The sequence below is a fragment of the Dryobates pubescens genome, chromosome 15 (assembly GCF_014839835.1).
Source record: "Dryobates pubescens isolate bDryPub1 chromosome 15, bDryPub1.pri, whole genome shotgun sequence".
Lineage (NCBI taxonomy): Eukaryota > Metazoa > Chordata > Aves > Piciformes > Picidae > Dryobates > Dryobates pubescens.
The window spans coordinates 18,301,932-18,318,014 of record NC_071626.1 but is presented as its reverse complement, the minus strand read 5'-3'; the positions used below and the strand labels follow the sequence as shown (position 1 = coordinate 18,318,014).

At 47.6% G+C, this 16,083-nt stretch overlaps 1 protein-coding gene across 1 annotated transcript; it reads right to left on the bottom strand.

Moving 5' to 3' along the window:
* Positions 1-3,224: 3,224 nt before the first annotated feature.
* On the bottom strand, positions 3,225-11,036 carry LOC104299492 (natural killer cells antigen CD94-like). Its single transcript, XM_009899656.2, has 6 exons — positions 10,904-11,036; positions 9,731-9,829; positions 8,272-8,358; positions 6,993-7,147; positions 5,553-5,665; positions 3,225-3,345 (listed from the first exon to the last, which is right to left on the bottom strand). Exons 1-6 carry the CDS (start codon positions 11,028-11,030, stop codon positions 3,225-3,227), a joined length of 702 nt encoding a protein of 233 aa, XP_009897958.2. The 5' UTR covers positions 11,031-11,036.
* Between the last annotated feature and the right edge of the window lie 5,047 nt (positions 11,037-16,083).

The following is a 16,083-nucleotide window of genomic DNA, read 5'->3' as shown; positions in this document are numbered from 1 at the left end:
TTCCCATTCCAGGCTGGATGATATTTTAAGAATCAATTCAAATGCAAGTTGAGAAGCAGCTGTGAACCCTCTGTTAAACACAGCTGCTTCAAAGGAGACAGTAGACATGGTTCAAATAGAACTTGCCTTTGGCAAATGATAAAGCTGAAACATTGCAGTAATCCTTTGACCTAGAAGGATCTAAGGATGACAGCACTGTGTTCCTCTGCTCTGTCAGAGCAGAGTAAGGATTTGCATGCCATACAAATGTTTCCTGCACAAGCTGCATGCCAGCTCCAGCCTGGAGCCCGGTTCAGGAAAATCCTGGAGTCAAAAATATCCACAGAGGATTCCCTAACTCAAAAGCTCCAGGGAGCTGTCATCACCAAATGGTCATGGCAGTGCAGTATGATGGACCTTCCAGATGAAGAAATACTGAACTCAGGATCATAGGATCATAGAATCATTCAGGTTGGAAAAGACCTCTGAGATCATCAAGCCCAACTGTCAGCTCACCAGCACTGTACTCACTAAACCAATGCTCTCTTAAAATACATGGATTGGCCCAATTAGAGCTCTGGGACTTGAAGAAGGGAAATGACATGACCTGTGCATTTAGGCCCAGTGCTGCCTTATCCCTTCTGCCCTTAAAGGTTATGAAACTTCAGCAAAGCATGAAGGTTTTTCTCCTATCAAAGTCAGATTGTGCTGTCTCTACAGCCATTTCTTGTAAGAATGAATAAGACTACCCACATCACAGATGATTCCTACATTCCAGAGCTTGATCCTGAAGCCACCTGCCTTCTCCTACAGAAATTGAGGGCAAGTGTTTGCAGTGGATCCACTCTCTGTGTTTTCACCATCATGTATGCTGGGTTTTGTCAGACATAACACAAACAGTGCATCAAACCTGAACATCAAGCACATAAGGACACCTTTTTCTTATTTCCTGAGCTGGACTAGAGAGACTCTTTCTATTGTTGTCTACCATAGCACAGAAAGTTCAAAGAGCAAGTGTCAGTCCTACCTTGGTTGATGTTTGGGGACCTGTAGCTCCTGGCTGGATGAGGTGACAGGTGAATTAGACTACAGTATCCATCCTCTTGCTCTGTATTCCTGTTCATTGTCATTGTTCAGTGACAATCCTCTTAAAAGACTGAAGGATTTGGGAAGGAGAAGCAAAAAGAAAAGCAGAAGAGGGAGGGAAGAAGAGGAAAATGAGTCACACTTCAAATGCCCTAAGGGAAGCTGTGTGTTCAAGCATCACTGTGACCCCTCCTTTTCCTTCCTCAGAAGAATCACAGACTCAGAATCCTTTCAGCTAGAAAACACCTTTAAGATCATCTCTAAGAGTCCAACCATTCTCTAACCCTACCAAGGCTGGCACTAAACCATGTCCCTCAGCACCACACCTCTGCCTCTTTTTAATACCTGCAGGGTTGGGGATTCAAACACCTCCCTGGGGAGCCTGTTCCAGTGTTTGAGAACCCTTTCAGTTAAGAAGTTTCTTCTAATAGCCAACCTAAACCTCCCCTGCTGCAACTTGAGGCCATTTCCTCTTGTTTCCTTTTCATTTCCTCCCAAGCCAAAGAGCCCCAGCTCCCTCAGGCTTTCCTCAGCAGGAAGATGTTCCACTGCCTTCAGCATCTTTGTGGCTCTGTGCTGGACTCTCTCAAGCAGTTCCCTGAGGTCCTTCTTGAAGGGAGGGGCCCAGAACTGGACACAATATTCCAGTTGCAGCCTCACCAGGGCAGGGTAGAAGGGGAGGAGAACCTCTCTGGACCTACTCAGCACACCCCTTCTAATTCCCCCCAGGATGCCCTTGGCCTTCTTGGCCACCAGGGCACATTGCTGGCTCATGGGCATCCTTCTCTCCACCAGGACCCCCCCCAAGGTCTCTTTCCCCAGAGCTGCTCTCTGACAGGTCAATCCCCAACCTACCCTGGTCCACAGGGTTGTTGTACTCTTGGCCCTGCTGGATTTCATTATTGTTGCATTTCAGCCCAGAGGCCAACATTGATTTTCACAATGCAGCCATCCAAGTGTGTAGCAGAGGGCTAGGAAAACTAAATGGTGTGAATTTATTGGAAGAAAAAGGAGTAAAATGAGAAGTGAGTGGAGTCACTCAGCTCACAAGCAGAAAGAGGGGTTCAGGGATTTTTGCTAAGGAGCTACTTCACTCTTTGATAATATTTTCCCAAGGAGATAAGGAATATTAAAGCCATGCTGTTGTTGTTATTATTACTATTTTATTTTAAGAGAAACCTCCAAACACCCAAGCAAACAACACATAGATCCAATATGTAGAGACACAAAGGGTTTATGAGTCTGTGACACAAAGCAGAGGCTGACATGCAAAGCAGCAAAGAACTCCAGCAAATTGGAACCATCATTTATTTGCAAGAAGTATTCCTCTTGCACTCAGCACTGGGGAGGCCACATCTTGAGGACTGGGTTCAGTTTTGGGCCCTCACTTGAAGAAGGATATTGAGGGGCTGGAGCATGTCCAGAGAAGGGCAACAAAGCTGGGGAAGGGTCTGGAGAACAGGGCTGGTGACAAGTAGCTGAGGGAACTGGGGTTGGTTAGCCTGGAGAGGAGACCTCATTGCTCTCCACAACTTCCTGAAAGGAGGTTGCAGCCAGCTGGGTGTTTGTCTCTTCTCCCCAGTATCAGGGCATAGAACAAGAAGTTGTGGCCTGAAGTTGTGCCAGCAGGTGGGGGAGTGGTTTGGCTGGATAGCAGGAAAAGTTTCTTTACTGCAAGAGTGGTCAGGCACTGGCACAGGCTACCCAGGCAGGTGGTGGAGTCACCATCCCTGGAGGTGTTCAAGAATCAGGTGGACATGGCACTTGAGGACATGGTTTAATGGCCATAGTGGTGTTACACTGACAGTTGGACTTGAGAAGCCTTTTCCAACCAAAACAATTCTATGTTTCTATATATGAGAAGAATTGTGTGGATGGAGACTGGAATTCTTTCTGTATCCCTGTGCCTCAGTGTCACAGCTGGGCAAACAGGTCTGGGAAAGAAGGGCTGCTGAGGCAAGCTGCTTCAGAAGAGGATTATGGGTGGGTGGTCTGCAAGTGAAAATGCAGACAAAAGAAGGTGTAGTCTCTGGAGACCTGTCCATTTGAATCACCCTTCTGACAAAACTGCATGGTAAACAAACAAAATAAAACACTTCCAGTTCCAAAAGCTGGCCTCTGACAGTGGCAGGTCCCACAGCCCTTTCTGCAGTGCTTCTTCAGGGCAGCTCAACAGCCACTTTCTCACAGATCCACAACTGCTTTGTCGAGCAGGGGTTGCTGGCATAAATAATTTGTCCATAAATGAAGGCACAGAAGATGTTGTCATAGAGAACAGCCCTAGGAAATGAAAAGATATGGCTTAGTGATGTCCTGGGTGGTTACAAGCTCTTTAGGTGAGACAGGCAAGGGAGAAGAGGAGGAGGGGTGGTCCTGTGTATTAGGGAATCTCTTGATGCCACAGAACTTGAGGTTGAGGATGAAAGGATTGAGAGAGCCTGTGGGTTAAAATCAGAGGGAGGGCTAACAAAACTGACATCCTGGTTGGAGTCTGTTATAGACCACCCAACCAGGATGAAGAGGTTGATGAAATATTCTATAAGCAACTGCAGGCTGTCTCAGGATCATCAGACCTTGTCCTTGTGGGTGACTTTAACCTGCCAGACATCTGCTGGGAACCTTACTCAGGCCCTGCTTGACCTGCTGTTCTCAAATAGAGAAGGGCTGGTGGGAGATGTGATGGTGGGAGGCTGTCCAGGGTGCAGCAGCCATGAGCTGGTGGAGTTTTCAATATGCAGGGAAATAAGGAGGAGCAATAACAGAAGCCTCACTTTCGACTTCCAGAGGGCAGGCTTCAGCTTATTTAAGCAACTAATTTGGAGAGTGCCCTGGGTAGCAGCCCTTGAGAGCAAAGGGATCCAGGATGGTTGGACCTACTTCAAACAGGAGCTCCTGAAGGTACAGGAACAGGCTGTGCCCATGTACTGAAAGATGAGCTGGTGGGGAAGGCTCTGGGCCTGGTTGGGCAAGCAGCTCTTGGAGGAATGAAGGGGAAAAAAGAGGCTGTATCACCTTTGGACAGGGGAGAGGCAACTTGAGATACTTTTAAGGATGTTGTTAGGTCATGAGGAGAAAAATTTGATAGGCAGAAGCCCAGTTGGAACTTAAGCTGAACACTGCTGTGAAAGACAATAGAAAGCATATTTATAAATATATTAATGCTAAAAAGAGGCAAGAAGAACCTCCACTGTTTGTTGGACCTGGAGGGGAACACTGTAACTAAAGATGAGGAAAAGGCTGAGGTACTAAATAGCTTCTTTGCCTCCATTTTGAACAGTAAGGCAGGAGGACTTCAGGACAAGTGGCCTCCTGAACTGATAGATGGGGTCAGGGAGCAGTGCAATCCCCCTGAAATCCATGAGGAAGTAGTTAGGGACTTGCTGAGCCACTTGGATACTCACAAGTCCATGGGACCAGGTGAGACCCATCCTAGGGTGCTGGGAGAGCTGGCAGATGAGCTCACCAAGCCTCTCTCCATCATTTACCACCAGTCCTGGCTCACTGGAGAGGTCCCAGGTGACTGGAAACTGGCCAGTGTGATGCCCATCCACAAGAAGGGTCGGATGGAGGAACCTGGAAACTCCAGGCCTGTCAGCCTGACCTCAGTGCCAGGCAAGATTATGAAGCAGATCATCTTGGGGGCAATCACAGTGCACCTGAAGGATGGCCAAGGGCTCAGGCCCAGCCAACATGGATTTAGGAAGGGCAGGTCCTGCCTCACCAACCTGATGTCCTTCTACAATAAGGTGACCTGCCTGGTGGATGTGGGGCAGGCTATGGATGTAGTCTGCCTGGACTTCAGCAGTGTATGTGATCAAGCTGTTCTTTGCCAGCCACTGTTCCTTATACAGGATATAAATTACAGATGACATGAAGCAGGAGTGTTGTCTTGCTTGAGAGTAAGAAGGATCTGCAGAGGGACCTGAACATCCTGGATCAATGGGCTGAGACCAACTGTATGAGATTCAACAAGGCCAAGTGCCGGGTCCTGCACTCAGGTCACAACAACCCTGTGCAAAGCTCCAGGCGTGGGGCAGAGGGGCAGGAAAGCTGCCCAGGAGAGAAAGACCTGGGGGTGCTGATCAACAGCTGGCTGAAGATGAGCCAGGGTGTGCCCAGGTGGCCAAGAAGGTCACCAGCATCCTGGCCTGGATCAGCAATGGTGTGGCCAGCAGGAGCAGGGCAGGGATTGTGCCCCTGTACTCAGCACTGGGGAGGCCACACTTGAGGACTGGGTTCAGTTTTGGGGCTCTCACTCCCAGAATGACATTAAGGGGCTGGAGCAGGTCCAGAAAAGGGCAACCAAAACAATTGCATGATTCTACAATTCTATGAATTTGGAGTTTCATGGCAAATACAATGGTTTCCATGCTCCTTTGTCATTGCACAGGTGACAAACATGGGAAGGAAGAGGAAGCAAAAGTCTCATGGGATTCACTGGAGCCCACTGGGTATAACCACACCAATCCAAAGCCACAAGGCCTTACCAGTTTGTCTCTCGTTTGGAAAAAGCTGTTCCATCTTCCCAGTACCAGCCATTCCTTTCAGACATGTATGACAATCCAACCCAGTAGAACTGTGTATCCTGTGGCAGAGAAACCTGCAGGGGTGAGAAAACCATCACAGCTGGGTTTGAAATCTAAGACCTAAGTTTCTGTGTCTTCCAGCTGTGAAGGTTCTGCACCCAACAGACATAACCCTTACTCAATAAGAAAGCAGCCTCTTCTCCATGCTTGTTTCCCAAGAGGCATGCTGACTGCCCATTCAAGTACCAGTGTTTCATGAACTGCCACCAGATGAGTGTACCTTGGGTCTGTAAAACAACTGAGACCAGACCATGAAGAGCAGCCTTATCTGGTCATCTGGTCTGCCTTTAGGTATCTGCCTTTGGATATCTGCATTTTAGATGCAGATGTGGGAGCACTGTTTAAGCAGAGGTCTAGCCAAGAGATCCAGTGGAGCCTGGGAAGTGATTCATCTCACTGGGATTGCTATGAATTCTGACCCTGTTGGCCAGATCTCCCACCAGCTGTGATGGATCCTGAGGAGGTAGCTCTAAAGTTACAGGCTACTGGCATTGTAGATGCCTGAAGTCAGGTGAGTCAGCCTAGCAGGCAGAGCCTGTTAGCCTAAGTGCAGACCTCTAGCACCTTTTGAGGTTCTCCAGCTTGTCTGAGGCCTTCACATATGGCTGACAGTCACAACCCAGAACCAATGTGCCTTGCTGAGGCATTATCTGGATGTCAAAGACAATACCCCCAGTGATCTCATACTGCCCTAAAAACCTATGCTTAGGCACCTGGAATTTTTACCTGGGTGCCTAAGTACTGCCTAAGAGGTTCCTCAGCATCTTAGCCTGTTCAGATGATCCAGATACTCCTTTGCTGCTTAGCAGCATGTTTATAGACTCATCTGAAATCCAGAAGTCACAGCTGGCTTAAACTGGCCTGGCCTCAGTGGAAGACAAAGCAAGCACTCAGACATCTGGAATGGAAATGGATTTACAAAGCACCTCAAGATCATCTCTCAATGTCAGCATGGAAGGTGTCATGCTCAGGTGTCCTCCAGCATTGTGAACCACAATTCTGACCCTAGGATGCTGCTGAACTCAACAATAAACCATTTTCCCACTTCCCATTTTGTCTCTTCCTATCTGATTTTCACTTAAAACAAATAAAATCCAACAGGCCAGCCTTTGGATTGAGTTGGAACTGACTGAAAGCAACTCCAGCTGGAGGAAGGAGAGATCTTTCCAGGGAATCTTGCTTCCTTGTGTAAGTTTTTTGTAGCAAAACGAAAACAGGAATGTTTGGGCTTTGGGTAAGTTTCTTACGTGTTGGGAAAGAGGCTCCCAGATGTGTCTGCCCCTAAGGCTGCTGGAAGCTAAAACCTGTGACAGAAAGGAATGTATGAGGTGATGACCATACCATCTTTGCTCTGTCTTTGAGCACAAGAAGTGTGGAGTTTCTTGAGGAACAGAATTCCTGGCTTTCCTTCCATGTTTTCTTCTGCTTTGAGATGTAGAAGCAGTTGTCAGCTCCACCGCTGTGCCAGCTTGCTGGACAGACAGCACATTTGGTTTCTAGAAATCAGAGAGAGAGTGTCATAGAATTGTTTGGATTGGAAAAAACCTTTAAGACCATCGAGTCCAAACACTCTCTCACTCAACCAGCTCCGGTACTAACCCATGTCCTTCAGCACCACATATCTGCTCTTTGAAACACCTCCAGGCATGGGGATTCAAGCACCCTCCTAGGGATCCTGCTCCAGTGTTTGAGAAACCTTTCAGTCAAAAAGTTTCTTCTAATGTCCGACCTAAACCTCCCCTGATGCAGCTTGAAGCCATTTCCTTTCAACCTGTTGGGGACTAGGGAGAAGATTGGAGACTTGATGGGGTGCTTGGTGCCATGGTTTAGTTGATTAGATGGTGTTGGATGATGGGTCGGACACAATGAGCTCAAAAGTCTCTTCCAACCTGTTCTGTTCTGTTCTGTTCTGTTCTGTTCTACCAACACCCGCCTGGCTCCAACCTCTTTTCAGGGAGCTGTAGAGAGCAATGAGGTCTCCCATCAGCCTCCTTTTCTAAACTAGACTAAACACCCCCAGTCCCCTCAGCTGCTCCTCACCAGCCCTGTCCTCCAGACCCTTCCCCAAGCTTCCTTGCCTTTCTCTGGACCCACTCCAGCCCTTCAATGTCCTTCTTCTAATGAGAGCCCCAAAACTGAACCTAGCCCTCAAGGTGTGGCCTCCCCAGTGCTGAGTACAGGGGCACATTCACTGCTCTGCTCCTGCTGGTCACACTATTGCTGATCCTGGCCAGGATGCTGGTGGATTTCTTGGCCACCTGGGCACATGCTAGCCAGCTGTTAAACTAACACCCCCAGGTCTTTCCCTGCTGGGCAGCTTTCCAGCCACTCTTTCCCATGCCTAGAGCATTATGCATACTGGGAGCAGTAGAGAGGCTGTATCTATGGCTTGACTGAGAAGACATGAAGAGCAGCCATGAATCAGCTCTCGAGGGGGCAGAGGCAACTTGTTTTGCACGCTGGGGGACATGTATCCACATCTCAAATCCTGCCACAGTTCAAAGCAGACCCAGACCCAGCAGTCAGGTGGTTTTCACTGTTGATTTCAGAGTTTCTCAGTCCATGGGCTCTGAAAAGGGTGGGGGGGATTTGTGTTTATTTACATAACCACCACATTTACCATTTTTCTCCTTCACTTCAAAACACAAGGCTTTCCTCATCTCCTGCAGCTTCTTCCCTTCCTCAGGATCCTTGGAAACCTGAAAAACTAAAGGGCAACAAAGTGCTTATTAAAAATTGGTTTGAGGATCTGTAGCTTCACATGCAGCTTTAATTTGTAGGTTTGGGCATTCCTTTAATTATTTTTGTCTACTTCATTTGTATGTGCACCATCACATGTAATTCATGTGCATTTTTCTCCCCAAGGAGGGTTGTGCTGCACTGAAAGTCACCTAGGAAGGTGGGAGCATCTTTGTCCTTGAAGACTTTCAGATGGCATCTGAACAAAGCTACAGATGGAACTAGAGGAGAGGAGATTTAGATTGGATGTTAGGAACAAGTTCTGCACCATGAGGGTGCTGGAACACTGCAACAGGTTGTCCAGGGAGGGAGTTGAGGCCTTATCCCTGGAGATATTCAAGGTCCGTCTGGACAAGGCTCTGAGCAACCTGATCTAGTGGAGGATGTCTCTGCTGACTGCAGGGGGGGGTGGATGGATGACCTTTGGAGGCCCTTTCCAACCCAAACCATTCTATGATTCTGTGATGTTATCTGAGGCTGGTGATAGCCCAGCCTCAGGTGGTTAGGAGGAAAGGGTGGGTTGCCTCTGATGTGATGCCATGCCCCCTGCCTCCCAAGTATTGGATCTGGGCACTTACAACTGCTTCCCTCCTGCCAAAGAGAAGGTGGTGGCTATCTGTCTCTGTTTCCACCTGTGATGTGGCATCACTTTAGGGTGTGAACTGAAATATTTCTGTGGAAAATATGCTGCAATCATTGGGCAAATGAAGGTTAGGATTAGGGTTAGGGTCATTTTGATGATTAAGTCCATGGTTAGGGGTGAGGGTTTAGAGTGAGAGTTAGGTTTAGGATTAATCAGTGGGTAGGGTAGGGCTAGGGTTAGATTTTAGGATAAGGGTTGGGGTTAGAGTTATGTTAGTTTCATGGTTTAGGATGAGGGTTGGGGTTATGCTTAGGGGTATAGGTTAGGGTTAGGGTTAGGCTTAGATATTAATAGTTAGAGTTATGTTTGGTTTGTGGTTTAGGATGATGGTTGGGGTTAGGTTTATGCTTGGGGATAGGTTTAGATTTATGAGCAGGGATAGGTTAGATTTCTGCTTAGGGGTTAGTTTTAATGTTAGGTTTATTAAGGTTAGGATTAAGATTAAGGGTTTAGGGTTAATTAGTTTTAGATCTTGCATTATGATTACTGTCACCATCAGGGTTAAGGTAGGTGCAGGTATTAGTGGTCACAATTGACCTGTGTCAGCTCTATGGGAGAGCTCCGCTGGTGCCCTCCTTGCCGTATTGTTTCCACCGGGGGAGCAGAGACACCAGGGACAGCCTGCAGGGACAGAAGAAGCCGACATACATCTGGGGTTCATTCCCACTGCAGCAGCCCAAGACACTCCAGTACTTACACAGGGTTAGCAGGGCTATCAGCCCCAGCAGCAGCACCAGGCACAGAGCAAGGAAAGCAAAAGCCACTGGCCGCCAGATGGAAGAGGAGGCAGAGGTTCCTGGGACAGAGAAAGAAACCCAGTCAGCAGCAAACCCCAGCATCTCTCCTCTTATGAGAGCTTACATTTACTATGAAGGCTAATAAGCAGGGCACCTTTCTGCTTCCCACAGCTGAGAAAAATGCTTCCATTTACAAGGCATTATCTGAAAATACTACAGTGCCTTCCTCTCTTGTAGCGCCCTGCTCTAAGGAATGAGTCCTACCAAAAAGAAAGAAAAAAGAACCCACAGAAAGGTGAATTTTGTCTTCTGTGTTGAAGTAAATGGTAAAGATAATTGGAGTAAAGATAAGTGTCAGACAAAAAATAGTGACTGTGATCATGAGTTGTGGTACACAAGATTCACAGAATCACAGAGAGTCAGGGGTTGGAAGGGACCTCCTGAGATCACCCAGTCCAATCCCCCTACCAGAGCAGGATCACCTATGGCAGGTCACAGGAACACATCCAGGTGCATTTTGAAGGATTCCAGAGAAGGAGACTCCACAACCTCTCTGGGCAGCCTGTTCCAGTGCTCCATCATCCTCACCATACAGAAGTGTCTCCTCATGCTGAGGTGGAGCCTGCTGTGTTCCAGCTTGTTTCCATTGCTCCTTGTCCTATCACTGGACACCACCAAAAAGAGCCTGACTCCTTCAGCTTGACACCCATCCCTCAGGTGTTTATAGACATTGATAAAGTCTCCTCTCAGCCTTCTCCAGACTAAACAGCCCCAGCTCTCTCAGTCTTTCCTTATAGCAGAGATATTCTGGTCTAAAATCATCCTCATAACCTCTGCTGGACTCTCTCCAGCAGATCTCTGTCTCTCTTGAACTGGGGAGCCCAAAACTGGACACATCATTGCAGGTGTGATCTCAACAGGGCAGAGCAGATGTGGAGGAGACCCTCCCTAGACTTTCTGGACATGCTTTTCTTGATGCCCCCCAGGATGCCATGATTCTTTTTGCTGTTGCTGGGGACATTTATCTTAGAATATACTCTAAGTTTAGAAGGACCTAAAGCAATCAACGTGAGCATGCAAAATGAAGTTATGCCCTGATTTAGGTTGAGCAGTTCATTTCCATCTGTACTTACTGTCTACTGTAGCACAGCTGGCTGGAGCCTTAAATCCAGAATATTTGTTGCTGCTTGGATATCTGGGAGTAATGCCTGAAGCTGAGGGTTGTAAATTTAAAGTGGTGTAGCCTTCTTCATCCTCCATCTCCAGTTCATCCCACTGCTTTCCTTGTGTAGCAGTTCTCTGGGGTCTGGGACACGTTGCAGCAAGACCAATGGCCAGGAGATGAGAAGGGTTCAAGTTCCAGCATTTCAGTGAAACCACAGAGGAAGCTGGCTCTGTCCTGATTACTGTGTCACAGTAAAGTGTAACAAACAGAAAACACATTAGGGAGTTGAAGTGGCACTGTCAAATACGGGTGTTTCTTTTCCTGAACGTGAATTTGGTTCTGACTGGCACCTAAGACTGTTCTCATCTGACCCTGTAAATGCAGCAAACATCAGGGGTTTCCACCTCTTTGAAATAAGATGCTCCAGATAGAGTTGCTCACTTGAGTTAAGGTGAGAGAGATGTCTGGTCAGGTAGCAAGGCATAAATACAACAGCTGCATGGAGAGCAGTGGGCTGTGTTTCCTTACACTGTCAGGAAATAAATGGAAACCAAATCATTTTAACAAAAATTCACTGAAATAAATGCTAGAAGGGGGAAAGTTGAGCTGAAAGGATGGAGAGGCCAGGAGCTTGGCAAGATTCACACAACTGCTCTGAAGAGATGATCAGACTACACTGAGGATGTCTCTGCTGCTGCACTGTATGCCAAAGTCATTGTGCAGAAGAGGCTCATCCATCCTCATTCTCCATCTCCAGCTCTCTGCAGTGCCTTGCTCCAGTGCTGAGCTGGAGATCCTTAACATCTTCAGTAACCAAGTCTCCTTAGCAGAGCATTTACCCAGACATGATGAGTCACCTTGTGGTGACAGGCTGAGTCAGAAGGAAACTGCCAAAGAAAATTCTGTGGTAGCTGTTCCTGCTCTTTTGTTTAAAGTCCAGTATCTCCCATCTACAAAATGATAGCAACAGGCTGGAAATACTCTGTAATGACTGGGCTGCTCTTCCTATGCTGTGCAGATGATAGACTCTTCACAGCAGAATATCTCATAGCAGAGGTGCTCCAGCCCTTGAATCATCTTTGTGGCTCTATTCTGAACCCTCTCCATAAGGTCCATGTCCTTCCTGTGCTGAGTGCTCCAGAGTTGGATGCAGTACTCCAGGTGAGGTCTTACCAGAGCAAAGTGGCAGAATCACCTCTCTGGACCTGCTGGCCACAGAAATGACTGGGGACCTGGACCACCTCTGCTATGAGGACAGGCTGAGAGAGCTGGGGTTGCTCAGTCTGGAGAAGAGAAGGCTGTGGGGAGACCTAATAGCAGCCTTCCAGTACCTGAAGAAGGCTACAAAAAGGCTGCAGAGGGATGGTTTGCAAAAGCCTGCAGTGATAGGATGGGAGGCAATGGTTTGAAATGAGAGAAGAGCAGATTTAGATTGGATGTCAGGAACAGGTTCTTTACCATGAGAGTGCTGGAACACTACAACAAGTTGCAGAGATATTGAAGGTCAGGCTGTACAGGGCTCTGGGCAGCCTGATCTTGTAGAGGATGTCCCTGCTGTCTGCAAGGTGGTTGGACTGGATGACCTTTGGAGGTCCCTTCCAACTCAAACCATTTTGTGATTCTATGATTTTATGTCTGAACTATCAAAAAGGAGATGGGAAAGGGGCATGATGCCTTTTGAGAAGGTTGTGGTGGGAAATGTTCTCATAAGTTATTTGGCTACAAAAGCTGGCATGACTTATAAAAGCAATAGGATTTATAGGTTAATTTCTCTTCTTAAATGCTTAATTCCAGGTGGATTCACTTTTTGAAGGCATCACTTCTGGCTTATATTCCAGAGGACGAAAGGCCACCATCACCAGGGCAGAGCTGAGAAGCAGAAACAAAATGAAAGCACTGAAGTGTGAGTGACCAAAGGAGGCACTCGGAGAATTATATGAGGCAGGATCAAAAATTGAGGTAAATATAAACTTAGTTGTCCTAATGTTAGCTCTCATAAAGCTCCAGCTGGGCAGCAGTGAGCATCTGTGTATCTATCAAGCAAGTCTCTGCTGTGCTGGCTACTTCACTGGGCTTGGAGGCTGACTAGACGCAACTCTGTGATCTCTGTTGGCTGGGGAGCAGCAGGTGTCAGAAATAAAACTGGTCTGAGGTGGTTGCATCTGCCTCCAGTTCCCAGGAACACGCAGGAGATCTCACAAAAGGGGTGGGGAGTCAGGTGGTTGTGATAATAGTTATATTGTTAGGGCTGGAATGAGGAAAATAAAGATTTCATCTGGGGAGAGCAGGGAAGTGTGTGTGGGAACCTCAAGGAGGCTCCATCTTGATCACACCACTTTTTAATTGCCCCACAGGACAAAGCAGCCAGAGAACTCTCTGGGTCTGACACCCAGTCTTGTAGCTTTTCTTGTTTCAGCCTGAGCAGCACACAGCCTCCAGGCGGGCAGGCTTAGCTACGCCAGCCCAGCGGGTGGGAGCTTTCATCTGGCCATTTCCTGCCGTCAATCCTACGGCAATGGGACCAGACTGAGATCAGTAACTGAGGAGCTGATCGTCCGGCTGAGTGATCCTGAGGGGACAGGCTGAGAGAGTAAGGGCTGTTCAGCCAGGAGCCAGGAGGCTCTGGGGAGACCTTAGAGCTACACTTCAATATTTGAAGGGGGTTGGAGCTGGGTGATCTATAAGGTCCCTTCCAACCTAAACCATTCTGTGAATCTATGTTGTTGCATCACCGGTAATTTTTGGGGCAGACACCGCTGCTGCCTGGCACGTTCCAGCAGCAGCAAAGGGGAAGATTATTCACCACCCCATTATATTGATTTGCAGATTCCTGATGACTTTTAATAATGATCTCCCTTAGAGGTGCCAGGGCCCAGAAAAGCCCAGGACCCAAAGATCCTTACAATTGCTCCAGTGGGAATTAAAACAAAAAGGTTATGTATCAGCTGGGAAAGCTCCGAAATTTTGTTAAAGAGAAGGAGGAAAAGGAGGAAAGATAGGAAGAATTAATGGAGATAATTAATCAAGGGGAGAAGAAAGAATAGGCCTTGAGCAACCAGGGCTAGCTGAGAGCCTTCCCTGCCCATGGCAGGAAGGTTGGAGTAGGTGATCTCTAAGGTCCCTTCCAACCTAGGCCATTCTAGGATTCTATGAGAGGTAAAAAGAGAAAAGAGAGATAGCACCACCCTTCATTCTAGCAATGTCTTGCAGGACCAGTGCAGATCTTGGGTGGGTGCAGATCCAGTGAGGTCTTCTTTGGCAGATGTACACTGATCAGAATGTGGAGTCACACAATGAAGAAATTAACTCGGGGGAAAAACACAGAACTTACCTCTTCCCATTGCTCTTAACTTCCTTTAAGGAGCAGTCCTCCCCTCAGGGCAGGGGGAGCAGGGTCCTTGCCGCATGCCACACCTCCCCCCCTCCAGGAAGAGGCTTTTCACTCCACACCCCAGGTTTCAATGTTACCACCACGCAGTTTCGAGACATTAAATCTTTTTAGGAGTCAGGGTCCTACAAGAGGTCACTACCTCTGCCTTTAGCGAGGAGTAAGTAACTCGCTGCTGAAGAGCATCAGCAGTGCAAAGTTGCAGCCTCACATCTCCCCACCTTTATCAGGCACTAGGCTGGTGCCCTTTTGGTTAAACTTCTAGCACCATCCATGCTGATTTGCCTTGACTGTTTGGGTTGCTGCTTTTAATGCAGAAAATCATCTGCAGCTAACCCAGAAATAACCTCTGGGTTCTGCCTGGCAGCAGAAGGGAAAGGTGATTGCATGTATGGGTATACAAAAGAACAAACCCCATCCTTCAAAAACGTGTCTGATTTGTTGCGCTTGGAATCCACACCAGACCAGGAAGGACTTGTCTATTTCTTTCCCACTACGGTAGCAGCTCACTACAGCTCATTATCACATTCCTGCCCGGGCAGATAATAGGCATGGGCTGGTAAAGAAACATTTCAAATTTGATGCCATAAAAAGTGATTCATGTTTACTCAGGGTTGTTCAGGAGCAGTAAAAACCAATCATGCATTCAGCTTGTGCAGATATAACACACAGAAGCACTGCTTGGAACAACAGGGTGCTTCCCGTTTCAAAACAGGAGGACCTAGTAACAAGCTCCTGACAGAGAATGGTCTTTGCAGCAGCTTGGACTCAGAATGTTGTTAGAGGAGAAGTAAAATAGTGAGCTAGTGGAGGATGTCCTGGCTGACTGCAGGGATGTAGGACTAGATGACCTTTGGAGGTCCCTTCCAACCCAGGTTATTCTGTGATGCTGTGATTCTAAGGTTGTGGCTGTAGGTTTGTAACAAGCAGCTGTCAGAAGGCTGCTGCTGTCACACCATCCTTTAACTGCTGGCCTCAAAAGTCTCCTGCGTGGTGTTTTGCAACATGAAGAGGGAAAAGTGGCTGTGTGTTTTGCGTCACTAACCAAAGCACTGTAAGTCAAATACAGGATCAAAATTCAATGACAAGTAACTCTGAACAAGGACTGATCTGGAGGAAGCAATTCCTGAAAGAAAGAAGTGGAAACCCCAGAGAGAGCTAGGTTGAGAGAAAATTCTTTGGAGAAAGAATTGGGAAAGAAGTTCCACTCTTACAGTGGCAAGGGGGTGTTAAGGACTCCTGGTCACATCTGTCTGTGGCTGTGAGGAGAAGCTGCAAGGCTTTGGGCAACGAAAGCCTTGACATCCCAGGCACAGGCTCATGGCTGAGCCAGGTATTTCTGGAGATGGAAGATTTCTCTAGTTAATAAACCAGCAGAAGTGATGCTACCTCATGCACAACCAGTCTGCCTCAGCCCATCCCTTGTGCAAAACTCACCCAAACTTTGCCATCTGCCTCAGTTTTTTTCCCCTTGAAAAGCACAATTTGACAATTAAAGCCACATAGGAACCCTCACTGTCAGAGTGTGTGCCCCCCAATCCATAACCATGGCAGAGAAGGTCCCAGCCAGCCAGCCTCCAGCTGTCCTTGAGATAGGACAAGAGGAAATGGCCTCGAGTTGCACCAGGGAAGGTTTAGATTCGATATTAGGAGAAACTTTTACTTAAAGGGTTCTCAACCGCTGGAACAGGCTCCCCAGGGAGGTGGTTGTATCCCCATGCCTGGAGGTGTTTAAAAGAGCAGAGTTGTGGTGCTGAGGG

Coding starts and splice junctions, on each gene's coding strand:
- LOC104299492 (XM_009899656.2), bottom strand. CDS start 11,030: ATGGAGGATGAAGAAGGCTACACCACTTTAAATTTACAACCCTCAGCT. Junction 9,830..10,903: donor CAGCTGTGCTACAGTAGACA/GTAAGTACAGAT, acceptor TCTCTGTCCCAG/GAACCTCTGCCTCCTCTTCC. Junction 5,666..6,992: donor TCAAAGACAGAGCAAAGATG/GTATGGTCATCA, acceptor TCACCCCTGCAG/GTTTCTCTGCCACAGGATAC.